Source organism: Falco naumanni, chromosome 7, assembly GCF_017639655.2.
Source record: "Falco naumanni isolate bFalNau1 chromosome 7, bFalNau1.pat, whole genome shotgun sequence".
In the NCBI taxonomy this organism is placed as follows: Eukaryota; Metazoa; Chordata; class Aves; order Falconiformes; family Falconidae; genus Falco; species Falco naumanni.
In genome coordinates, this window is record NC_054060.1 from 20,163,124 (window position 1) to 20,189,518 (window position 26,395).

The 26,395-nt window shown below is 38.6% G+C and overlaps 1 protein-coding gene across 7 annotated transcripts in view; it reads left to right on the forward strand.

The window, feature by feature from the left end:
• Positions 1-26,395, forward strand: part of TJP1 (tight junction protein 1) — a 198,656-nt gene that overhangs the window by 129,559 nt on the left and 42,702 nt on the right. For all 7 annotated transcript variants that reach the window (XM_040600239.1, XM_040600232.1, XM_040600234.1 and 4 more), the window contains one exon: positions 24,574-24,630. In XM_040600239.1, the coding sequence (XP_040456173.1) occupies positions 24,574-24,630 (57 nt within the window). The remainder of the gene's footprint in view (positions 1-24,573; positions 24,631-26,395) is intronic.

Consider the following 26,395-nt stretch of genomic DNA (forward strand, 5'->3'; position numbering starts at 1 on the left):
CAGAACTTGGTACTGCTCCGATAGTCTTTTTGTCTCCCCACCCCCAAGCTTGGGAAGTACTGATATGCTAAAAATAGAAACTGAAGAAAAGTAGGCAGTTTCTTTGATTTGTAGTTCTGAGCCTTTTCCCATTAAGTACTGCATTGAAGAGCAGTCTCCTGTCTTCCTCACCACTGCCTTTTACATGTGAATTCCATCTTAGGATCCGAACTGAAAAATATGCTCCCCACCCCTCCTAAACCAGACTAATTATTTTCAACTCATGATCCTTTGGGATTGTATAGGCTGTTCCTTGCCCAGTTTGAATGGGGTCCAGTAACAGTGTCCTCTGCCCCACTGGGTCAGCAGTCATTTAAACAGATGGCCTCCATTTATGTATCCAGCTTTACTTTTTTTTCTTATAAATATTAAATGGCCCTGTTTCTAGCTATTTACACTTTAGGCTGGTGACTGTTTCTCACGATGTATCCAGATGGGATATATCTTGCTTGGAATAAGCAAGATGCATAGGGAAAGAGAGAGTGTCTTTTAGCCTTGCTGATGCACTTCAGAGCATATGGTCAACTTCTTGGACATAGGTTTGTAAGAAGAGTTCCCTTTCCTACAAACCATGCTGATTATCTCTAGACCACAGGCACTATGACAGTGTTGCTGTTGCTGCAGCATTAATGACTTCGTTATACTCATTATGAAGTTGGATAATACAAAAATTATGAAGCAGTAACTTGTGGCTGAAGAGACACTACACAGTTGTGTTTTTTTTTTTTAAGTACAGTTAATTAAAAGGAAGTAATAACCTTAAATTACAAGTAGAAGCAGTAGCATAATGGAACAGGACAGACTGAAATTTAAACAATGATGTCAGGTTTTGTATTATGTAAATTAAGAGCAGTGGTGACATGAGTTTGAAAAAGGACTGACCTGGCACACATTGCTATAAAATGATTTAAAAGTCTTTAAAAATACATATTAAAAAAAAAAAAAAAAAGCAAAGGGGGAAATATTTACACAGGTGCTTTCAGCTTCATTGAAAATATAATAGGCTTAAATTAGGCAGTCTGAAGATTCCTTGTTTCTAATAGACAGTAACAATTGGAATTACTGTAACTAAAACTCCAGGAGAGGTAACTTTAAGAGGTGCTACTTGACAATGTGGTATCAAATAATTAGTCATTTGTAACTAGTATGGGATCAGGATAGTACCTGGGGCTAAGTATGCCAAGTATTGTTTATCTGAACAAATTGCAAGACCCGTAATACATTTGTAGTTCATGTTCATTTTAGATGGCTGGCTTCCCCAGAACTAAATCTGGGAGAAGGCCAGATCATGTTAACCCTCTCAGCACAGGATGCTCATTTAAAAACTGTTATCTCGCTCAACCCAGCATTGTTCCTGTATGATACTAGGAAAAATACTCCTTCGCCCATGAGTGCCTCCCCATGAAGTATTTTTCCAGTGTGGTGTTAGGTGGAAGAGGGAGGTACCAGCTTGTCCTGTAAATCTGGACTCCCTGAAATAGTATTTCCAGTGGGTATTAAGATCTTGAAGCCAAGCTTGAAGGCATGGCTTTCTGACAAAAGAACTTGTGTTTCCTTCAAAGTGGAAATTAAGTTGTGGAAAGTGATTGGCCATCGCATACAGGATAAACCCCTCTGTTAATAACCCAGCTATGTAGGAATCAAAATTCCTGGAGGGTAATCTCATACGAGAGAACTAAGTGAACTTGCATTTTGTTTGGGTTTTGCCCCCTATGGTTAATGCAGATTGGGTTGGTGCTCCTGAAGCAGGGAGCCTTTAGCTAGGGAATATGAGAAAGGTCTACAGCTTTATGAAAAGCATATTAATGGCTTGAGCCAAGAACACGTTTCATCTGAATCAGATACAGTGCTGTAGAAGCACCCTGTAGTATGCCAGCTTATTCTTCTGATCTTGCTGCAGTACTTTATTGTAGTTTCTCATTGGCAGTTAGGTGGTAAATGCCCCCTAGAGCTGCCAAGGAAACTGCTGAGTTTCAAATTAGGGGATATACCAGTAAAATTGTTTGAATAATGAATATTTAGTCTGTTACATTCATCATGCAGGTGCTGACCCCTGTATTTTACATATCTTGGATGCAGTAGTACCAGTCCAACTGAAAAATAAGTATCACTTATATGTAAAGTGGTAAGTGGGCTATGAAATGTCATAATCTTGGGTGCAGTTAGGAAGCTTCTTGATGGTATACCACTAGTTTTATCAGAATTTTAAGTTTTTATTTATGTTGCAGTCAGCAGCAGATCCGCAGCTATTGCGTAAAGACAGCAAAAACCCTATGTTATCTTCTGAAGTGAATGGCAGAGGCACTGTATCACTGGAAAGTTGTTGTGGTGTGTGTGTCCCCTGCCCCAGTTGTGCTGGTATTACATGTCTTGATGGAATATTGTCTTTGCCGCTCAATATTCGTAGGCATCTCTGAAACTGAAAACATCTGCATCCATGTGTTCTCCTTCATGGAGGTGCCAAGAGTGCATCAGATGGAGCTGGTCTTTACGAGCAAGGAGGATTCAGAAGCTAATAAATAGCAGATGTGTTCCAGGCTCCTGCAAGAGAGTATTGTCTCTTAAGAATTAAGTGGGGGATGCTGGAATAGCTAGGCCTGTGTGATGCTTTGAGTTGTTTGAATTCCGTCATCTTCTCAATGAAAGGTTGGCATCTGGTTTCTTAAATGAACTTTCGCTGGGGAAGGCCAAATATCTGTCTTTGGTTGTGTTTTAATTGTATTTGCCTACCTTCCCTGGATTTTTGTGCAAGCATCTGTTGGCGAAGCCAGAAGTGAGAACTGTGATGGGAGGAAAGGAATGACAGAAAGAAAACAGCTAGGGAGGAAATTGCTAAATGATGTTTGAGGGAGAAGAGAATGAAAAGAAAGAGGGAGCAAAAGGCAGCAGGCAGTTTTTGGTCCTGAGTCAACTACCTATTCTTCCTCTTCTTTTTTTGCCTCTGACCTCCCCAGTAAAGAAACAAAAACCTTAGCACAAAAGCTGAGGTGTCTGGACTTTCCAAATAATTACCATGAAACCTTGTGTTGTATGACTAATCCTTACTCAACAGAATTGTCTCATCGAGATTAACTGCTTAGCTATATTTAAAGATTGCTACTAAAAAAAATAAATACAGTATCAGACTTAACCTCTGAAAAAGGCATAATAAAAATGTAGATGTGTTGCTTGAGTTGCAGGTGTATCATTTCTTGTAGCTGTCATGCAAGCTCACTTGCTTATTTCTGCTTTCTGTAAGAGAGCTGAAGCCAGTGAGGAAAGGAAAAGAAAATCATAGCAGCTCTTCTAAATACTGAAGCAAATAAAGGACAGTTTGAAGGGCGCTAGGATTCTACACAGAAATTCTAGATAAGACCTTCTATAGCAAGCTGGAAGTGTTTCAAAACCTGTAAGAATGCCAACTTAGATGAGAAATGATCGGTAGCCACAAACAAAACATGCTGAAATGCACCTCATCCTTATTCTTTCTTGTGCTGCACTTGGAAATGATGAAAATAATCACACACGCTAATTTGGGCATTCCTCTTCAGTTTCGGTATTTATCTGAACATGTTCTCAGATAACTGGGAAAGGGTGGAATCTTGACTATAAGGATAATTGGGCAGACTATGTCTCTGAAGTACGTATCTTACACTTTTTGTAAGTCTTGTATAGATAGCCAACAAAGCAAGCATCATCGGAAAGTCTTTGATCTTACTGGCTTAATTGTTCATGTAGATAGGACCCGAATTACAGGGGGAGTAAAATGAAGAGCTCTCCGTTCTGAGAATTCTGTGCTATTTTCAGGGAGTGGACACGCTGACCTGAATGCTCCCAGTTGTGCAGAGTGGTAGTTTGAGTTAGTTCAAAAGGTAGTAACAAGTCCTGTGAAATGGAAAACTATTCTTATAAATTACATGTTCTGGCTTAAGGGAAGTCATCTTCTCCAGCTAAAACAGTGTACTTAGGGGGGGGCAGGGGGGTGGGTGGTGTAGTTCAGATAGTTTCACAGTATGCCTTTCCTTCTTGTCCAGCTGAGAGGGAGGGAGCACCACCTCGGCAGTCTAAAGGTGCAACCCCTCCCACCCCCCAGACGCTCTGTGAATACTGGCAGTATTATTAATATTAAGAATGCTTTTTCTTTGTCCATATTTGCCAGCTTCCTCAAGTGTCCTGGGGTTTCTCCCCTCCTGAGATTGGGGTGGAGCTAGGGTGGGGGCTGTTGTGTGCTGACAGGAGCTGCAAATAGGTTTGAAAATTAATGTCGGTTCATCCCCTGCACCAAGAAGAGAATAAAAGCTAGGAAATGGCTGTCTCGCCAATGGAAACTACAGCTCCCCTTGGGACGAGGAATTCAGTGATCCAAGAAACATCTTTCCAATAGTGCACTAGTTACAGTTTCTCTGCTGGTGCACTATTCCCAGGAACCCATTCCATTCTTTATCAAGTGGGTTTTTCCAGTTAAATTTTCCATCTGAAATAGGAGACTGTGTAAGCAATACGTGCTTTGTTCTAAATGAAATTTGTTAATTTTTGCCTGACTTAGCAGGCAGGACAGGCAGCTGCAGAGAGGAATTTGGGGGTTGGAAGTTGAAATATACATTAAGTGTATATTTGGATTTTTAGTTTTAAGAACTCTCTTGACTTTATATACCCTTAAAGGCAAAAGATAATACATTTGAAATAAACCAGTTAATGGGTTTTCTTACCTGTTGATTTTTTTTCTGCCATCAGTAAATGCCTCTCTGTCTTGGGAAGATTTGTGGTTGAGACTTGCTGAGATCATTGCTCCTTCAGAATGACCAGTGGTGTTGCCGCCTTTTTTTTTTTTTTTTTCCTTCCAGCATTATGAAAATACCTTTTAAGTCAGTTGGATTATTGATAATGTTAGGACTATCTTTGTGGCTGTAAACTTGGTTTGGTTGACAGCAATGTGAGACTTGGGTCCTGTGTGCTAGCATCTCAGTTCAAAATGCAGGCAGGCAGGAGATTCCTTCTAAACTTCAATGTGGTATTTCTGCAGCATGTATTTTGCTAGCCTGAACTTCTGATTACACTGACCTATGTCCCTGTAAAAAAAAAAATAAAAATCCAACATACCTTAAGTAGTTACTGACAACAAAAATACTTAAAACAAAAGCAAGCAGTCAAAAATGTTGTGTGGGCTTTTTCCCTTCTTTATTAATGAATTAAAATTGAGAATTTTTATGATGGTCTTTATATTTGTCCTTGGCTTTACTCCCTTCTGTGTGAATGAAGAATGCTTGAAGTCACTTGAAGTAGTAGAAATTGATTTGTTAGTGGTATAGTGGTAGTGTGAGTAGATAGTGGTCTTCAATGCTGCAAAAGGGCTGCACAGGACAGGGAGAAGTAAACTCTGTGTTGAGCTGCAAATACGGGTGGTACCTGTTCCATGAGCCTTGCGATCAGGTTGGTGTGTTGTAGGTGCTGGGGTGTATGACAGGAGAGAAGCGCATGAGTTGAAATAGTTTGAATCTTACTAAATCCTGATTAAGCTGTTGGCAACTAAAAATTAAGTTCTTTATCTTGTGAGGTAGGTAGACCAAGTGATCCAATTTTTCTTTTCTATTTCTAGAAAAAAACACTTTGATTAAAATCAGTGGCCTTGCTTTGCTATGAGTAAATTGCTTGAGATATTCATAGCTGGCAGTAGTAGCTTCTTTTTTCTCTGAGGAAATACCATTTTTCAAATGGAACTGGATACTTAGTATGAAACTAGATTTTGCTTGCTCTACCTTTTAACTTACAGAAGTGGATCTTTTGATTTACTCAGTAGTTTCAGTGTTTCTGTATTTAAAAACCAATTTTAAAGAAAAAAAAGTATAAACATTTTGGAACACTAGTTAGAGAAGTACCATCCCCACCCTCCATTTATACATGATGAAATACTATAGGCAGTGTTACAAAACTTATTAAATAGTTTTCTCTGTATCAGAGAAGCAGATTTGTACATGTTGTAATGTCCTTTTTTATTTTTTTTTATTTGTTTGTTAGTCCATATTTCCTGGATATACTTTCAGTGTAGAGGTTAGTATGTAGCTGACCAAAACATAATACCTAAAATCTGTCTTTACTGTCCGAGCCCTTCAAGCAATGTAATTATGTTGCTTCCAAGCGATAAGCCAAGGCAATTTACAGATTACTGGAATGCTTGAAAACACTGACCTTTCAGGTCACTCTGAGCACTCCTATTATGCAGAGATTGCTGTGGCACTGTTGTAATATGCTGGCCTGTCACATGCTGACTAACTTGCAGAAAGCTTTGATGCAGCTGTTTTAAAAATGCTTTTGCTGACTGATAGGCACTTAGGCTACTGCCTGTGAACAAAGCTGGCTCTCATTCCATGCTTTTAGCCCCCATTTTCTATAACAACACTTCTTCCCTGCTGACTATAGGCACAGGCCTTATCTGGGCCCAGTTGTTGACTTGGCTCCATTTAAATTGTATTCGTGTTAATTTTCACTTCAGAAATAGTCCGGTGTGTGAGTGATTAGGCTTGTATGGTTTGTTCAGAGCTGCTACAAACAAGCAGCCTTGAAAAGTTGATGTGGCTTTAAAGAGAGGGTGGATTAGGGGGAAAAAAGGGGGTGTGTGGCTGGGCAGAGCCAGGGGAGGGAGGGGATTAAAAAACAATGGTCCTTTATTGATGAGGACCATTACAGTGAAAAGTAGTTTCCTGAAATGTAGCAAACATAGTATAGAAGTTTGAGTTCTAATGTCTTTTCTCGAATTGGTACAAAGAATAGGAAGAAGCCGGTAGGTAAGTGTTTCTTTCATGTATGTGATGATTAATGGGCATCATATGTGGTAACTATAATGTCGTACCTTTGTCAGTATTAGAAGCAGGATGAGAACATGAACAAAACCTAAACTAACTTGATTTTTTGTTTAACAGCTTTACTTTTATTAATAGTTGTTAGATCAGGTAGTACCTGACTTGCAGGGATCACAGGAAGAGGAAAAACAAGTCCAAAAGTATAGTCTTTAATTCCCATAGCCTGACTAGAACGTTACAAGGATAAACCGATTTTTGCTTTCCAAAGCCACTTACAGGGAATCGATATTCTCACTGAAAATAAGGGGCTGGATGTCTGGAGGAAGTGGGTGCCTCATCCAAGTAAGCGTGTACAATAAGCGTAATAGCCCATTACCTATGAAGGGCAAAGTTCATCAATTCACAACTTAACCTTTGACTCCAAGGAATGTATTTATATTTTATGTAATCTATTGGTTACTTGTACCTTGGATTCTAAGCCTGTTTGAGTTAAATGTGTTTGGATCAAAACCAAAGCATCTCTGTTCTGTTCTGCTGAGAGGTGGAAAACAAAGTAGTAACATTTGATTGATACTGTATGTGTGTGTGGTGTAAAGTTTTGTGTATTTTTAAGACTGAGCTTCTGTTGTGCAGCATGACATCATTGTCTCCCTGTTTGGGGGTAGTGTGACTACAGGTATGTGCCTGTGTTTACTGCATTTCCAATAACTGCAAAATACACAAGACCTGCACTGAAAATCCCTTGAAAAACAGTATTGCATATTCAGGGATAAGCAGCTGTTGTATTTAAAATTACTTTTTAATTTTAAATTTTTTTTTTTTTTTGCTATTTGGCTAAATAGTATACAGTGACAGTGCACTAAAATAAATTTCAAGCTGTAAAAGAATAATGTATTTTTCCAGTTATAGCAATGAAGTGAAAAGAACAGAATGAGTAATAAATTTACAGCAGGGAACTAAGTGAACACTGTAATTCCACAGTGAGTGTTTTCCTACTCTTCTGGGTAAAAAAGGTAGCACTCTTTGTAGTGATTGATAGGACAAGAAAATTTTTGTTCTCTGTACATATTCAGATTGTATTTTTGTAGTTGCACCTTAACTTCCACAGAGGAAAAATATTTTCTGTGGCTTGGTTCAACATTTATTAATCTGGATCAACTTAAATGGCACAGTGAGACAGAAAAGACTCATTACTACACCTGTTGATAACATTACAGTGTCTTTTAGAGGATTAAATTTCAAAAGAAATGACTTCTGAAGGTGAGCCCACAAAAATTAGTGGAAAAGATGCAACTAAATCAATACATTGATACAAGAAGTACAAATTTAGTTATTGTCACCGTGCTTAATTTTCTCTTATAAATTGTTAGAACTTGTATAACTGAAATTACAGATATTAAATCAGTCAAGCTTTGAAAACACTCTTTCACAGTAAGTTTTCTTTTGCCGTTCAGTTCTGTTTTTACTGAAAAAGCTGTACTGCAACTGTCTTTGCTGGAAGTACTGTTTAATGTCTCTCTTCTTGTGATCATTTTTTTCACTGTTTTTTATCCTCACCTATTTAGTCTTCTGGATTTTTTCCAAAGAATACTCTCGGTTAAATGGTTTCTCTGTAAACCATAGACTTCTGATAGGATTTTCCATTGAACTGACTCATCAGACAGATTTGTGTGGTGTACTGAAACTGAACTCTTGAGGTTTGCTACTCATTTAGGAAAGATGTTCCTTAAAGGAAAAATATAAGGGGGGCTGGCTGTGCATAGCTGATTTTGCAGGTTTGTAGGTGATTCAGTTGCTTCCTTCTCCCCCCACCATCTGGTTCTTGTTGACATGTAACTTGATAGTTTTTTGGGGCAGCAGTTGAATGAACTGTGGCTGTAACCTAGGATAAGTAAGTCATTGGCCAAAATTATACAGGCATTTCAGCTGTTAACCAAGAGCTTATCCAGTTTCTTCTCCAGCTGGTTGGATAAACAGCTAGAATGTCATTCATGCTTTTTCATTTCCAGAAATGTGCTGAGTAAATGAAAAAGACATCTGCCCATTAAGCACAGATGGGAAATACTTGCTAAGAGGTGGGTTTGATGGGTAGCACGTCTGAGTAGTTATGTATAGACTTCTATTTTTAGTTTTTGTTTTCATACTACTCTACATGTTTGTCATCTTCACTGTACCTTGGCTACCAGTCAGGGATTATTCTTTATGAAATTATGAGTAATTGGGGAGAAAGGACAGTTTCTCACAAGTCTGTCTCCTAAGCATGTAATGTCTCTGGTTTTGTTACGTATTGCATAGTTGGTTATTTCAAAGTTGAGTTGAAGCCATGACATCCACTATTATTTTATGGACGTGTCTTTATGTAGTGATTAGTTTGGGACTCTTCATGTGTTTTTGTCTGTGCAAAATCAGAACAGCATATTTAAATATAATTCATTCTTTTTGTTTCCATGTTTATAAAAGGTATCAAACTGACGGCTGTAGAAAAGAATTTCAGTTATATGTCCTGTGTTAGGTACTTCATACATTGAGGATGAAGGTAGCTCTTCAGGCTAGTGCAGACAGTGAAATGGCCAATAGTTCAGCTGTAACAGCAATTCTTCTAGAAATGCCATGACACTCTCTTGCTATTCAACCTGCCAACGAAAAGCTTTCAGTGTTACTTACAGCAATGAGATGTCTAGATTTTCCTTGACAGACATTCTTGACAGGTGAGAAACTGCTGCCTGTATTTACTAGGTTTTATTTGTAGCTTACTTTAATACCTCAGTAATTTGTGGGGTTTTTTTCTGCCCAGTGCTTGTAGCATGTGCAAACTTTCTTCTTCCTCTTCTCAATTTTGCAGAGTCTATGAAAGTAACAGAAGCTCATTTAATTGTGAGCATTACATTTGGTCCTGTTGGATGCTTTTTCTTGGACTGATATAAATGGCTTATGCTAAATGTTATTTTAACTTGTGCTGTCGTAGGCTAATATTAGGGGGGGAGGGAACCCCTTAAATGCATAGTGAGACCACTAAGAAGCAAAAATGCTTTGTAGTTATCAGCTGTACCATTCTACCAGACTTGTTTAGGCTGATTTCCAAGTGCAAACTTCAGATACTACAATTGTGTGTGTTTTGATGCTTATCACTTGCTTACATGAGGAGCTTGGATTTCATCTTGGAAAAAGTGTATACCCAGCTCTAGTAGCAGTAGAAAGAAAAAAATAATCCTGAAAATGGGGTTGTATCCTAAACATAAAGAAAAAGTAAGTACATTGAAAATACTCCTTTTGAAAATTACTTCCTAAGTAATACTTCTAAAGTAATATTTCTAAGTAAAATGCTTGTGTTTAATTATACTGATGCAATGATGTGTACTGTGTAAGTATGTGGGACTATAGACTATTTGAAATAGTCATACTAAGCTGTGCTGTACCTAATGCTTTGCATCAGCCTTCTCTCCAGTTTGGAAGATCAAGTCAAACCCTGTGGAAACTTTCCACTTGTGTGAAGTGTTGCAGTGCAGTTGGTCTCAGTATTTAAATATATTAAGTATGTGCATCAATAATCTGCACTATTGATATGATAATGCACGTCTTTGATCTTTTGAGAGTGGATATGGCTTGGGAGCACAGACTCCTAAGTTGACAGTGTGCTGTCAAGGAAAAATGGCACCACTACTTGCAAGCTGATATTTGGTATGTGCTTATGGAACGTTAATGTGTTCAATTTATGATGTATTTGTCAGGATTGGGCAGCTAAAATATGTCCTGAGTTTGCTATGTAGCTGCAGGATGTAAGGCAGGGGTGGAGTGGGAAAAGTAAATTATTTTTTTTCTGTATTGATTTCTTACAGCTTAAAGGTTTGGGTTTTTTTTTAAAGAAAAGGTCATGCAGCAGTCCTAAAACTACATTAATGATTTATCGAAGGCCCAAAAAAGACTCTGTCTTGTTACAAAAATTACTTTCTGGTTCTTCACTTGCAGATACCAGTAACACACCTGATGTTTGGTCTTCTGGTGGTGAAAAACAGCCAAGGGCAAGAGTGCAGTGCAAAAACTAAAAATGGAGTTAAATTCTGCTCTTGAAAGGACTTAAGTTTAGCTGTGGAATTAAATGACATATTTTGATGTGTACCATCCCCCTCAAGAGTCAGGAAGCTGGCTGAAGTAGGGCAAGAGTGTGGATGCACTTCTGCTGTTGATTACTTTGTGTGGAATGGAGTGGTGCTAATATGCAGCAATGTGAACAAATATATGCAGAGGGGAAAAACACAGCTAAGTGGGATTTCTGTTATCTTGCTTTCTTGCTTTTTTTGAACTTTGTCTCTCCTCAAGTGAGTTTTCTCTCTTTTGAAAGAACTCTAAAGCTTTTATTTGCTTTAGAATATGAAGCTTAAAGAGGCAAAGTAACACAGGAAAACTTAAACTTCTACACTAGTTATTTCCTGTGTTCTGTAACCTTTTGTTATTTTATTAGAGTGTATTACATTCAGAATGTAGAAGCTCAATGGAGCTGCTTTCTATATCACGAGAAGCAAGGAGTGCTGGAGCAATAAAGTGGTGAGGTAAAGGTGGTGTAAACTTGAGTGAATTTTCAGTTTGCAAACCAGGGTGTCAGGTTATAGTTTTTAAGTTGAAGTACAATCATTTTGAACAAATTTCAAAAAGGAAGGAGTTTGTCCTTGTTTAAGGGCTTTGGTTTTCCAAAGTCTCAATTTTTAAATAGAGTTCTAGGTAGTTAGAAGATGCAGTTGTGGTAGAAGCACAGCACACATTTTCAAATAGCCCTGATCATTTCTGCCCACGTAGGTTTCTTGATTGTTTGAGAATGTGCATTCCGGAGTGGTGGTGAATGGATGTGATGCAGTTTTGGTTAAGAATATAATCCTGTAAACTTGATATACTTGAAATTGTGGGAAGAGAAGTTAGTGTCTTGTGGTTAGAGGTGCTGGTGAGGCAGTTTGTTCCACTGAAGTTTATTTTCAATTGCTGATGTAAATATGAAAGTAGCTTTGTGACAATTTTTAAGGTTAACCTTTGTCTTTCTGGGTGTGGCTTTTTTCCTTTTGATGGAACTGTCCTTTTAGTTACACCTTGGCATTTTATCACCTTAAATGCTCAGCTGGAAGTAGAGGGTGAAGAACTGCGGAAGAAAGGCCTTGAAGCTATTTGAGCTGAAAGATTGTTAGCTTTGGTAGTTCCTTACTTAGGAAGCTTTCTAAATTTGCTTACTAAGTTTTATGTTAAAATCCACTGTTAGATCATGTGCAATGGTCAGAATAATTGAAAGTCTACCAAATGGTTCTTCCCGAGAAGAGTGTCTTAGGGAAGTACACTGTTTTGCTTTGTATGTATAAAGGCAACATACTGTTAGGTAGTTCTCATCTGGTCAGCAATTAATGCTCATGAGCATGTTGATGAATTCCCTTGTCCCTTCCCCTGCTTTGATGTGGAAACAGGAAAGAAGAAATCCCAGCTGTATGTCTGCAGAGTGGGATGGGAAAAGGCACGATGGTTACGTAAATCTGAATACCTACAGAGTTTAATTTGAAGCCTGTGTAAAGCCTCTTGTCCAGTAATTACTTTGTCATCTTGTTCTAGTGACTTCTGCCCCGCCTTCAGAAGGGGAGGGAAGGGGACTGGGTGTTGTCTCCTGCATTGGTGCGTGGGAAATGGCTAGAGTAAAACTTCAGCCTGGGGTTGGTAGGAATTTGTGGTGATTTGGAGTGGGTGTAGGGATGCAGTCTACTAAAGAAAAGCCAACCCAACCCCCCCAGATCATGCTGTTTTTAAAAAAGGCTTGAGGCTTGCTTTTCTTAGCTTCTGTTGAACATACGGTGGTTTGCATCTGACTTTTCTTAAGAAGTCTGCAAACTGGAAAGGGTTGTGGACCTCTGGTACAGTACAAGGCAGTGGTGGGATTGCTGCTGGTAGGGAGTCAGAAGAGGATTGTGGCTGGGGCAGCTGTTGGAGCTGGGTGGTATCTCAGGCTGGCTTTTATTGCCTCTTGTCCAGTCTTGACTCCCCAATGGGGTTGGTTTCATTGCTTCTTTTTAAGAAGATGAGGAGTTAAGATGGCAGTAAAAAGATATTTCTGGTTTGTTTTGGGTGGCAGGGACATCCCTGTTGCTGCTGTATGTCCTTTTACGGGAAGGGAAAGAGAAGTGTGGAAATGTCTTGCTGGTTCTTCTGCTTTGCTGATTCTTCTGGAGCTGCTGTTATTTTCTCTTATGCTTGCTAGTGGTCATGACTCCTGAAGAAAAGGAAGCAGATCAATTAGAAAAAGGAAAGGATAATAAATTGGAAGGTAGAAAAATACATGTTTTCCATAAAACAAGCTTGTAAATCTTACTCTGGTAACAAAGAATCTTCTCTTGCCTTCTGAAAAGAAACATCCATATCTTTCAAATACCTAATAGTATAACCAGGATTAAGTTTAAAAATAATAAAAAATCTCACTCTGTAACTGGCTGTAAATAAGCAATTGTTTTGTTACCTACTAAAGCACCTAGGATTAGAACTGATGGCATGTATGTTGTTGGATGGATGATATTTCTACATTCGTAGTCAGTGAGTAACCCACCAGAAAAGACTGCTGTTCTTGTTTTATTAGCATCTCTTCTTGCCAGCTCCCTTTTTTTTTTTTTTTACCTCGGGAAAGCCATCACCAATGCCAGACTGATTTCTTGATTCAGTTCAGAGTAGCTTTGCAAATAAAGGAGATACTTCACCCTGAAGATGGGAGTAGCCTTAAGTTTAGGCTTTTGCTGGTCCTGTTTTAAGCATTATACTCATTCCTACAGGAGAGTTTTCTTAGTCCTCTGGCTTCTATGCCTTGCCTCTGCAACACTGTGGGACACCTGCTCAGTAGGTTCACACAATAACTGAAATAAACCATCCTTTTTCTTAGACTACATTCACCCCCTTTCCACCGCTCTTGAAATTGAACTTTTAAAAGTCACTGAAATTCTTCTTATTGGTAGTGGGTAATGTTAATGAATGTATATTATATAGACACTGAAGAAAAGGGTGCAAAGGGCTGATGAAAATGAAGCACTTAAAAGAAGTGTAGGAAGATGCTCATTGGGATGTGGGAGTTCATCGGTTTGTGGGGTACTGAATGCTATGTAACAACTTGATACAAAAAAGGAAAGTACTGGTCTCCTCCTGCACTACATTGTTCAGCATTTAAATACTGGTAGTATTGACTAATGTTTTTTATTATGTTTTTTTTATTTATTCTGCATCTTCAACTTGCAACATTACCTAGTTTTGAGTTCTGTCAGTGCTGTATTATTCAGTTTTGTAATGGGATGTAAGGACAATCGTAGCATGCTATTTTATTTTTTTCTTCATCACTTAGTTAATGTATTGGCTTTTAGAAAGGGAAGTTTTTCAGGAAGAAAATCGTGGAGTAGACCCATGTTTTGTGTATAAATAGAGAGACTAAGAGACAATTGTTGTGAAATAAACTGTCAAAGTTACAAGATTGTGCCTGCTTAAACAGATGCCTCTTCCCTTTATTCAAGATAGTTTTGGAAAACTAGGTAAGTACGTACTCCTTTTCATGGTGAAGTAATACAAAGCTAGGTGCTGCTAGTGGGATGGGGGTAGTCCTTTTTGCTGAGGCAAAATGATGTGCTTTTTACTTGCCATACTTGCCTGATAAGAAAGTTCAGGAATGTTTTCTTTGCTGATAGGCGAATGAGCCTTTCGGACACATTAACATTAATCACTACAGTAGTGTTTGTTACCTTGTCCTCCCTTCCTGATCTGATGTCTGTTCCTGCCCAGCAGGGTACTGCAATGCTGCTCTGATTCCTGTTCTTTCTCTCCCATTGACTACTTGTACTTTTTTTTTTTTAAAATTCAGTTTGCAAGCCTGCACTTAGAAACCCCAAAACCCAAACAACACCAAATCCACTAAACCTGTTCTGTTATGCGCTTTTTTAAACCAAGCTATTTGTTATTATTGATGCCTTACTCCAAAGTCACTCCAAAGTAACAACTTTCTAACCAAAGTTACTCTTTTTCAAAGAGCTGTAATATTCAACATTCTTCACCATTTCCTTCTCTAGAAGTTCCTGCCTATCTGTATCCATGGCTTCTAACTTACTTCCTTTGAATGTGTCAAGTTAGTGTGAGCTTAGCCTTGTAATGTGTTCTGCAGATGCTCTAGCAGCCATGTGACTGCTAAAATTGAATCTTCTTAACTGACAGTTACCCAAATTGGGGGTGGGGAGAAATGCCATCTGTGTGTGTAGTTGTTTAGGGTAGGGAAGGACACTTACCCACTTTTAGTAAGAAATTTTGGGTTGGTTTAGATTCAGAGTAAGAAATTTTGTACCTATGAAAGAAAAATCCAACTACACAGTAACATATTTCTTAATACTAAAATTTGGGGGGGAAAATTTTAGGGAAAAAACCCCATGGAATTCTGCAGCAAGAAGAGTAGTTGTCAGTGTCTTCTACCAGGTGAAAGGCAGTGTGTTTTTAGAGTACCTGCATTTCAAATCTTAATTTCAGAAGGATTTGGTAGATTAACCTTGAAATGTATTGGTTTGTTGTGGCTGTGTGGGCTTTAAAAAACAAACACCAACCAACCAGCCAGCCCCAAATATTTTAAGGACAAATTAACCTATATGTGCTGTTGCCTATATGTGCTGTATTTTATTGTCAAGATGGAAGATGTCAAGGCCATAATTCTGCATCTGTAACTTGAACTGTCATGCAAGGCCCTTAAATGTGTGTTTGGTCTGATTAATACTTGAAAGCTTTGAGTAGTATCTTGGGGAAAATAACCCTGGTCTATCTCCGTGGGATACTGTTGCCTATCCTGAGGCTCTCATTTGACAGATCTTCACAGTGTATGGATGGAAAATTGATACGGTGCAGTGCTTGGTAACTGGGTTGATTTTCTGGATTAGAAACAAGGTAGGAGGCATTCTGGCTTGAAGTGAGGTGCTTGAATGCTTTGATTGCTGCTCTGATGTGTAACTTCATGTTGGTAGTTTTTTAGTGGCCGTATCTTGCACTTGTGTGCATTTTGGCTTTGTATTTTTTAATTAAAAAGCAATGGTCAGGTACATAAGCCTGAATCTTATATAGAACTAATGAAGTACAATTTCATTTTCTCTGGTACTGGTACTGTGCTCTTCTCCTCCCCCAAGGGGAAAAAAACCCTGGAAGAGCTCCAGCTAAGGTTCTTAACCAAGCAATGAAACAGTAACACTGAGCTGTGTGTAAGAGCAGGGATGGAGACTGACTACAGTTGGATGATTGGATTTGGTTTCAGGAATGTGCTGGAAATGTGGCTTATATAGAATCACAGAGTAATTAAATTTGGAAGGGACTCTAGAGATCAGCTAATTCAACCCTCTGCTCAAAGCAGTTCTCACTAAATCTGGTTTATAGAATAATTGCAGAACAGGGAGGTCAGAAGGGAGCTCTGGAGATCATCTAGTCCAGCCCCGTGCTGAAAGCAAGGTCAGCTACAGCAAGTTGCTTGGGATCTTGTCTGGTTGAGTCTTGAACACCTCCAGGGATGGAGATTCCACAGCTTCCCTTGGCAGCCTGTACCACAGTTTAGTTTTAAAACAAAGCACCTGAGCAGGTAATATCTGATTGGAATTTCCCATTCCAGGTTGTGTTGGTTGCTGTGAAACTGTGGTCACAGCTGCGTACACCTAAAGAACTTAATTGTGTCCTTCAGTATAGCTTGTTTTACTGTGGTGGGAGGCTGTAGTTGGAGCTCTTGCCTTAACAGGGCTAGCTTACAAACTGTGCCACTGGCAGCTGCTCTCGTGGTGTTGAGATGAACTGATGGGGAGCTGATACATGTAGAAATGACCACATAATGACCACACTTGCACAAGCATAATACGAGGGAGAGGGATATTTTTGAGGATGGATGCTAGTAGGAGTGCAGTATGTGCTGCTTAAGCAGTTACTTGTGCTGAAAGAAGTTCTTCTCAAGTTGTATCCTGAGAGTTAAATATTTTAATTTTACATTAAGTTTCTTGAGGGTATTGGTTTTGAAATTAGTTTTTGGGAAAAAAAGTCTTTGGAGCTAAAGTTGATCTTTAAATAAAGAGAAGATAAATACTTTCATTACATATTAAAAACTGTACTCTTAATTTTGGAATTTTCATGTCCTAATAATACTGACCTAGGTCAGCATGGCAGAGAAATGACTTAAAACAAAACAAAGCCAAAAGCAAATGGCAAGCTATCTGTGCTTCCCTTTGGCAACATCACCTGGGGGGAGGGGTAACATGGCTTACCACTTTGCTTTTTTAGCCTTTCTGTTCTGTTGTGATTTTGGTTCTGTTTTGCTGTCATACTGGCTGGGAGTAGTGATCTGTGAGGCGCTACTTGCCAGCGCTTTGGAGTTTGTGATCCTACATGATTTCACTGCCAGCTGGAAAGCAAAATGGAAAGAAGCAAACCAGACAAGGATCCCAAATACTAAAGCATAGTTTTCCCACGCCTTAGAGATTATGAAACTCGTAAGCATTGCTTAGCTGCCGGCTGATACTGTTACCAGGGTGTTTGAGTGGTAGTCTTCATCTGAAGTAACTTGACCTGAGATCATTTGAGATCTATCTGCATTTGGTTCCTAGTTTCTGGTTTGTTTTGCCTTCTTATCCTGAGTGTCAGCCTTCTGCTGTTGGGGAATAATAGTATTCACTAGGCCTGTATCATAAACCTTTTTATATATACTCAGATGTAACTGGATCTATAATCCAGTATTGAATTATTGCACTGAATATCCCCCCCCAAATTTCTGCATGCTGTTGTTGTTTAGAGCTTTTTTGGAAGGACGGTCTACTGTTTTTTGTATTGAGCAGCAGCAGCGACAACAAAAAGGTTTTATGACCATGGGAGATCAAAGAGCTGTCTGTGATGTGTGAGGTTTGGACTTGAGATGTCATTCTGGAAAAGTGAGTCATGCTAAAAAAGAATTTGGGTATTACATGGATGGGATGAGTTAAGTACTTAGCAGGTTTTTTTTTTAGTTTGGAGAGATTGGTGCCCAGAAGTCTCAGCAAAAATATCTGAGCAAAAAAGCTTTGCACAAAAATTAATCAGAAAAACTGGCAGAAGGGATGTTTTTAGATATATACAGCATCTGTGTTCAAAATATAGCAAGTAATCTTAGGAATTTTAGAGCAGGAAGCAGTGGAAATTGTATTTAATAAGGTAGTGTCCCATGGAGCAGTATGTGGTTGTGGAAGCACAGGGAAATAACCTAGATATTATTAAAAATATAAATTTAGTCCCAGTGTTTCTTCTCAAGATATCTGTTCATGATGTAAAGATGACTTCTGTTGTCCAGGCAGTAGGTATGTACCATTGTAGTAAAGACATTGTATTTCTAGATTGATCTAAGTAAAATTAAGTTCATTTTGTTAACATGCAGTGTTGAGAATGTGTCTTTATTAATATTTTTTTAACTTGGAGTACACATTTTCATCTGAAAACAAGCTTTAATAATGGTGTCTTGTCTTTTCGTGAGGTAGCCTGTTGAATATAGACGAGTGTTTTTGGAGGAGTGGAACTCTTGACTAGAGCTTGGGACCTGTGCAGTGTGTGAAATAGGGGGAAAAAAACCCCAAACTATGCCCACTACTTTACTTTTAGGTGTTTAGTACATCTGCTTGAAAGAATAAGGTTAGTATTTCTGTTCCCAAAATAGATGGTCGATGTCACTTCCATGATGTACATTCAGATGGAAGGTGAGACTAAAGACTAGCTTCTATGTTTCAGTGATTAAAGATATTTTTTTTATTTACAGATCTCAAAAAGGAATTCTTTAGTGGGTGATTTCTCTTCCACATAGCATTTGTGTAAAACAGATAATCAGGTAGCATCAGGTGCATGTTGTTTGTCTCTGCAGCAGTCCCTGAGCTGCTCGGTCTGGTCTCTCTTGAGTCTTTTCCCAAAAATATGTTCAGGGAAACACTCTTTCCTCATTGCAGAGAGTGATGATCGAGTGAAAAACAACGATGCAGGCTGCTTGCAAAGGCTAGTACAGGGATGCTGTGGTTCTGTGTGCAAACAGCCATCTTCAGCTGTGGGCGGTGTGCTGTTTTGCTGTTTATCCTGCCTCTGAGCACCCTCCTCTTCAGCTACACTTGCTCCAGTAGTTGGCTGCCAGTATTTGAAACAGCTCAGGTATCTCTAAGGTCCTCTGTAGAGTAATGTGGTGCATTGCATATGTTATATACAGACTATGTTAGACAGAGGTCTCATTTCAGCTGATAAAATCAGTCTGATAATAGGGTTTTGTCCTCATTGTGCTAATTGCAGGGGAACAGCTGTTTAGAAAAGTCAGATTTTTCTTTATTATTTTTTTCCCCAATCATTGTAAGACTTCTTGGTAAGACCATTGGAATGGAATCTGTTGGAATATAAGATAACTGTAGTTTAACTAGGCAAGGACAAAGGTAGGAAGTCTTCCTGGTCAGTGTTGGAAACAACACGATGCTCCAACTGAATGCTGAAAGATGCTGTGTGTAGGGAAGACACCTCTTCATTCCCTGCTCTGGGCTGGCTGAGGAGGATTCAGTTTTCTTTTCTGAACTTCCTCAGGAAGCTGTTTGTTCTGGATATTGGCTTTGATTTATTTTCTTGAAGTGAATGTAAATATCACCCCCTAGATAGCAAACAAACTTGCTGAAAACTTGTAAGTTGCAAATGCTAATTGTTATGATAAGCACTTTCAATTTGTTTCCACAAGTGCAGTCGAAATCTATTGATTCTGCATTTAACCTTTAAAACTGAGAAGTACAGTAGCATCCTACTGGTGGTGGACTTCCTCAAGAATAATTGAGAATTAATTTTAGAAGCCAAATAGGTATACAGCAAGGTAAAGTGGATGAATGTCTTGTGTGTCCTTCTGAAGAGACTGTTCTTCCTTTTCCCTTTTTCATGTCTTGAATGAGACAACTGTTTCTCAAGGTTGTTAACAATTCTCTCAGAACAATTAGGAATGCTTTTAGATGTCAGCATTTTATTGGCAATAAGATGTACACAAAAGCTACAACATGAGGCTGCAGGCTTGGAGCAAAGGTTGTGTTCTTTGGTTGAGTCTGTGATCTGGTCATTCAATTTCTTATAGTTTGCTTGCTGTGGTTGAAGGGGTTAGAGCAGGGACTTGGATCTGTCACAGATAGCTTTCCTTTCTATTGTGTTTTGCAGAGAATAGAAACAATATGCCCCCTGAGCTAGCAGAAGTAGTTGCTTCATTTTATTGTCTGCAGGACAGCTGTTAGTGCTGATCTGCAAAACTGGGTTTGTAAAGATACGGAAAGTACTTCATTGTTGCCCGTGGTAAGGTTACTGACATGTTGGCTGGAGGAAAAATCTGAAAGCCTGCCTGTTCTAAGGTAGATACCTAAATATGATTTTGTCTGAAAATGTAGTGAGAAATGTGTGGAAACATGTAAGAACAGTAGATATTTAACACTTGTTTGTTTATTTATAGGAAAGTACTGTTGAATTTTACTGAGAAATAAGGTGATTGAAAACTCATTTGACAAAACTTGATCATGATTGAGGAGACAATTGCTTAAAATCTTAACTTATCATTCTTGATGCGCTTAGCTTCTTATGAAAAGCAATTAAGACAGATAATTCCTTTAGTACGTCCCCCTAGACTTGCAAAGAAACATTGAGAAACTATGCTGGCTTTGATTTCAAGAACATGTAGGAGCTTTGGCCTTAGTCTGGGATCTTCCTCTAGGTGTAAAAATCAAAAGAAGTGTTAATCCTGCAACTACACCTCAAGAATCTTACGTTATCCTAGGTGTAAAATACTAATTCCTGTGGCTGTTGTTTGAATTGTTCCAAATGTGAACTTGAACTGTCTTCTCAAGCCTGTGGGTGACTCCAGTGCTGCTGCTGCTAACAGATTTTCCAGCTGCAGTGGAGCTAAACTGAGCAATGTTATTTGCAAACATGACAACATTGCTCAAACTGGTAGCCAGTGAAGTCCTTTTTTTTTGGTTTTGTTTTTTTTTCCTCTCCAGGGTGCTTGAATGAAAAATCCTGATGCATAAGTACAAAATTAGTCCTTTGGGAAAATGCAATCTTATGTATGTGTGCATGTGCCAAGATGCATGTGTGCAAAGGTAAAAGGCTTGCATGAGAAAAGGCATTTTTTCAAAGCAGAAGAATGAAAACCCTAGCCTTTGAGAAACAGGGAAGAAATGTGTTAAGAAAGGGAACAAAAAATGTTTGCTATTGTTCAAAGGACCCTTGTAGCACACAAAGGGAGCTTTCTGGAAAAATACTTTGATATGTTTAGATCTCTGGGCTATTTCAAAGATGGAAGATTTGAACAAGATTTGCTATTTCCAAGATTCTGAGCGAATGATAAGTTGCATTAACTTCCATATTGATGAATCGCAACTTCATGTAGGACTTCATCCTTTAAATAATAATAAAAAGAACCCAACCCACAAACACATGCACTTGCCATATACAGAACTGGGAATGCTACTAATTGTCTGTGTAAGGGTGTTTAAGATGAGCATAAGGAAACTTCATTTTAATAAAGCATAAGCATGAAATCTTTTTTCCAACACTGAAGTCATGATGCCGTCATTCTATTCTCTTCCTATTTTTTTTATTCTTAATACATCACTAATGGAGACATAGTATCTGGAGTTAGCGAAGTTCCAATGTTGTCAGTTGTTCATTTGAGTTTCAAAGATACTTAATGGTCTTTAAGTTATTCTAACCCTAGGCTGTAGCGTTTTAGTATTCTCACGTATTCCTAGTTTCTGGGGTGTTATGCTGTACATAGTTCTCAGTTTCTACAGAGTGACTTTGATTTCCTCTAAGTCGGTGGGTAATGGTACCCCAGATAACCAGCTTGGCACCAACAGGGCTGGCATCATCAGTGCGGACCTACACTGTCTGCCCCCACTCCTTTATTACAAGCAGTGTTTGCCATTTCTGAAGACTTGGGGATTAAGTCCTTAGAAAAATCCTGAAACTCAAATGTTGCATAAAAAATAGACTGTTTTGCGAGTATGGTTTAAGAGCAGCATCACAGCAGGGATCTCAGCTGATGGTAGCACGAACTAGTTCTTCTGCCTCAGTTGTCAGTGCTTAGTAGGATGAGTACCTTCACAGGTCTTCATCGAACTTCGGTCTTCTGTGAGTGAACGCAGTTCTTCACAGATGAGAAACTAAAGCACATAAGCGGCTTGTGTTGAAGCCAACAGCTCACCTCAGGCTGCCTTTGAACTGTTTTTGCTGTTCTTGATTGGACTGTTTGGGCATGCAGAAAGAATGAAAATAACATACTACTTGGTTTGCTATCTAACTAATGGATATTTGATGTTTCCAAGTCTTGTGAATTTGAAATGAATGTATTAGTAAAATGTAAGGGAAGTGATAGCAATAGATGAGTAGAGGAGATAGTATAAGCAAGAAAAGGGAGAAGAACAAGCAAAGAAAATGGAAAACCTGAATTTCTACAGAAGAGAAAAAGGCATTTAAAAAGGCAGCCCCTATCAGTAGATTGCGCAGTGAGCACCCTGTCTGGTTTTAGAAAGGCTGGTGAGTTTATGTGGGTGGTTTTTTGGGCGGGTTATCTTGTTTTTTTTTTATCGGGCAGTAAGTCTTTTCACAGTTCTCAGAAGCATGTTACATAGGTCATTTCCAAGTCTCTTAGTCATCGTTTAGCTGTTCTAGTTACCTTATCCTGCTCTGACTCAGGGATTGCCGGTTCTCCCAGATTCAGCAGGAGTAGTGCTTAGCTGGTTAAACTGGGTTTTATCAGTCTTTGCCCTACCCAGAACCAGCTGGTGTCTTTGCACTGTGCTGTGTTTACCAAGCTCCAACAGTGAGGCACAAGAACTTGGGGCCATTGAAATCTGGTGCCTCATCAGCCAAGTAGCTCAGACTGTGCCGTGTGCGGGTGCCTCTGGCTGCCGATGGCATGTGTACCTGCCCAGTGCTGCCAGGACAAATGTAATAAAAGAACCAGTCGGGTTAGCTTATTTGATAATTGTGGATAGAAATGAGGCAGCCTATATAAAGTAAAATGTGAATTGTGACTTTTGCAGTCATTTATTGGATTCCTGTTGCACCTTTTTTCTGAACAGGAGCTACTTAAAGCCTTTTCTTTTAGAAGTTTACTTGCAGAGATAATTCTTCACTTGTTGATGAAATGTTTAGCCTAAGAAGCTCTTGCCAAAACTAAGACAGAATGAGAGCATCAGAAATAGGGAAGAAAATCAGTATTCATTAACCGTTTAGCAAGCAAAACATTCCGGGTTTTTTTTGAAGATGGCTTTGTGTGTGTAAATTGTTACTATTTTAATACATACTTGGTCTACTTTAAAAAAGCTGGAGAAAAATAATCTAATTCTGGAGTAGAGTTGAATCGATTTGTAATACAAGGGAGTAACATTTGGTTCTGAATGGAGGGGAAAATAAGCTGTTTGAATGAAATATAGCCCAATTAAATTGCACCAACACTTTCAGGAGAAGTGAACCCTGAAAGAGAAATGAGCAGTAATGTAGCACATCCTAAGCATTGAAATTAAAGCACAGAATGTGGAGGGAAAAAACCCACAGCTTTTTTGGGTCATGAAGAGAACTCTTTTTAAACATAGTTGCAAATTCTGATCTTATGAAATTGGATAAAGTTTTCAGAGGTATTGAATGTTGAGAGTAAACAGGCCTGCTCCTGTTCGGTATTACAATAGAGAAATGGATTAAAAGTTAGGAGTGCTTGTAGTCACTTAGCTTCTGTAACTGAAACAAATCGAGTAAAGTACACTTTTCAAAAAAACCCCACTCGCGTATTGCAGAGATGTTCATGTTCTGATTCTGCTCTTCAGTTAGTGGATTGCTTGCTTATGGGAGGGGAGGGTATGGAGCAAAACACTGGGCACTCTCTGGAAAAGCAGAAAATCTAGCAGCAGGATAGCGGGGGACTTCATGCTGTTCGCTGTGGATTTCCTGCTGCCTTTCTGCTTGTTTTCAAGCCTTTGGCTATGCTAGTTTTTCCTCCCTCACACGATTTCCCCCTTTCCAAATATTTGGTGGTCGTGGCACATTAAGTAGTGCAAAGTGCCTGCTTTTCTTAGCAGAAATGCAGATATGTAAATATTGTCATAATGTTACTGTTTAATCTAGTTCTCTTAGAGAGGACCTTGTTTGTTTGTGCAGTGCTACTGTTCAAAGAAATTGGCCTGTGCTAAACTGGGGAGTCTGTTAAATGTGACCTGTATGCATGATACAGTAGCACAGGTAATATAATCTGTACCTGGGCATTCATGAATTAGCGGTAATCTACATATAGTTAAAACAAGCAAAAAGAGAATGTTCACAAAAGTATGAATATATAAGTTAGAATATAAAGACGACTGATCACAGTGGAAATGGAAAGTGAGCCTTGGACCACCTTTACCTACTGTACAATTAGTGAGCAACCGAGAGAACCTACATCACACATGCTTTTTGTAGTCCTTCCCTTTAAACTTCATAACTTAAGTTCTGAAATATATAACAATTAGAAGTCTATTTTGCCTATTATTCCCCCTGCCCCCCTTCCCTAGGAGCACAGGAAGTTCAGATGTGACATATAAAGACAGGAAATGTGTAACAAATGAGCCAGCCCTACTTCTCTGTAGGTATTCTATATGAATATTAATGTTCCTTTTGAGTGTAAGTTTCTATTTGTGGTATTACACAGTGGTTTAGTACAGCTCTTGACAGTGAGGTCTAATCTTTGGGTTTTTTTCCTCCTTAGAGCACAACAATGGAAGAAACAGCTATATGGGAACAACACACAGTGACTCTTCACAGGGTAAGTTCGTACAATTGGTTGTGTGTGCTTAATGCAGGATACTGGTAGCTTTTGAAAACAATAGGAAAAAGCCAGATGTCAGGAAGTAAAAGGAAAGGAAACTGTCATATTCCTTTGTTTAAATTTAGAAGTGTTGTAAAAGCCCCGTTTGATAGTAGCTGTATTTGTTTGTTGGGTTTCAGAGTTAAGCCTGCCTACAAATAACCATGCCAGAAACAAAGCTTTAGATTACTTCTGTATGTAACTGAAAGCAGTTAAAAATCTTCAGTGTTCATTAATGATTGCATTATAACTATACTTAAGTGTTTTAAAACTTTTTTTGCAGGGGCATAAACCAGTGTAGTCAAGTTTAAATAAATGCGTTCGTAAGCGCTGCATTTGTTTGCCTCTTTCTTAAATTAGTGGCTGAAAAAAGTGATTTTTTGGGTGGTCAGAATGTGCACCTTACACAAAGGAATGTGTACTAGGAACCAGTGAGTAGAAAGACAATTTTGCATTTAGACTGGCTCCTCTTACTTGAGTTACTCTTAAACTAAATTGATTTCTGATGTTGCTATTGTGAAGCTGTATAAGAGGAGGCAATAAGGAATGAATCGCTTAGGGAAGTCAGAACAAGGTGGGATGCCGTTTCTGGCAGCAGCTTAGTATTAAAGTGACCGTGGAATCATGGCCCAGATAGCTATATTCATTCCAACAAAAGGGAGATGCACAAGAGTTTTTCTCAAGGGAGCAAGTTACATAATTTGTCGTCAGTTCCTCAGCATAGAATCAAGGCATTTTAGAACTGTAGCATTGATCAGATGAATGGACCTTTGTGACTAAAGATGTGTACGTATAGATCAGCTGGTCAGACAAAATGGTAATTCTCTGTACAGACCTATTATCTGTTTATTCTAATGGGTGTAATGTTGCTGATTCAAAATAACATTTTAGTACCTGCCTTCCTAAGAAGAGAACGTTTATGCTGTTTGACCAGAATACTGTCTAACCAAGTACCCTGTCGCTTAACTGCAACTGCATGCTGAAAGAAAAGAATCAGTAAAACCAAAAATGTGTAGTGGTACTTACCTAGGCTACTCTTCCAACAATTTTTAGGTCAAGAAGTTCTCGAGCAAAAAGTAATACTTGTATGATTATGTGTAATTGCATTTTTCTCGTGAAGCTGTCCAGTCATCCCTGGAACTTGTGTAAAGTTCATTTTTTTTTTAATTCATATTACTGATTAAATCAGTACTCCTCTGTTCAAAACCAAAAAAAATACTACAGCAATTTGTTACAGCCAACCAATACGAGGTTGGCTAGTAGACCTGGTGATAGCTTAGTTTCTCCTGAAGGGGATATCTTTCTGGTTAAATGGAGCAGTAACTTCAGTGAGACCTTAAAATAACAAGTTCAGTCGTTTTGCAGAGGAGTAATGAAATGCTGCAATATGGTGTTACCTTGAAAAAATTTTTTGAAATAAGTAGGAATTAGAAGTCATGTCTTTGTGCTTGCAGCGTAATCAGAAATCCTTGTGTGGTATGAAATGAAAGTGTGATTTGACTATAGTTTTGATGATCATGTTTTATGTGCCAAACTTCTGATAACTACTGGTTTAACAGTTTTGTGGTAGAGTAAGTATCTCTTATTTAGGTGTTGAAAGCTGATGGCATATACTGTTAATAACAGTAGCATTAATTTAGCCAGTTAAAAACAAACAATATTTTGCATTTGCCAGATAACAAAACCAAAACTCTTACGCTAACGTTAAGCAAATTGGTGCTTG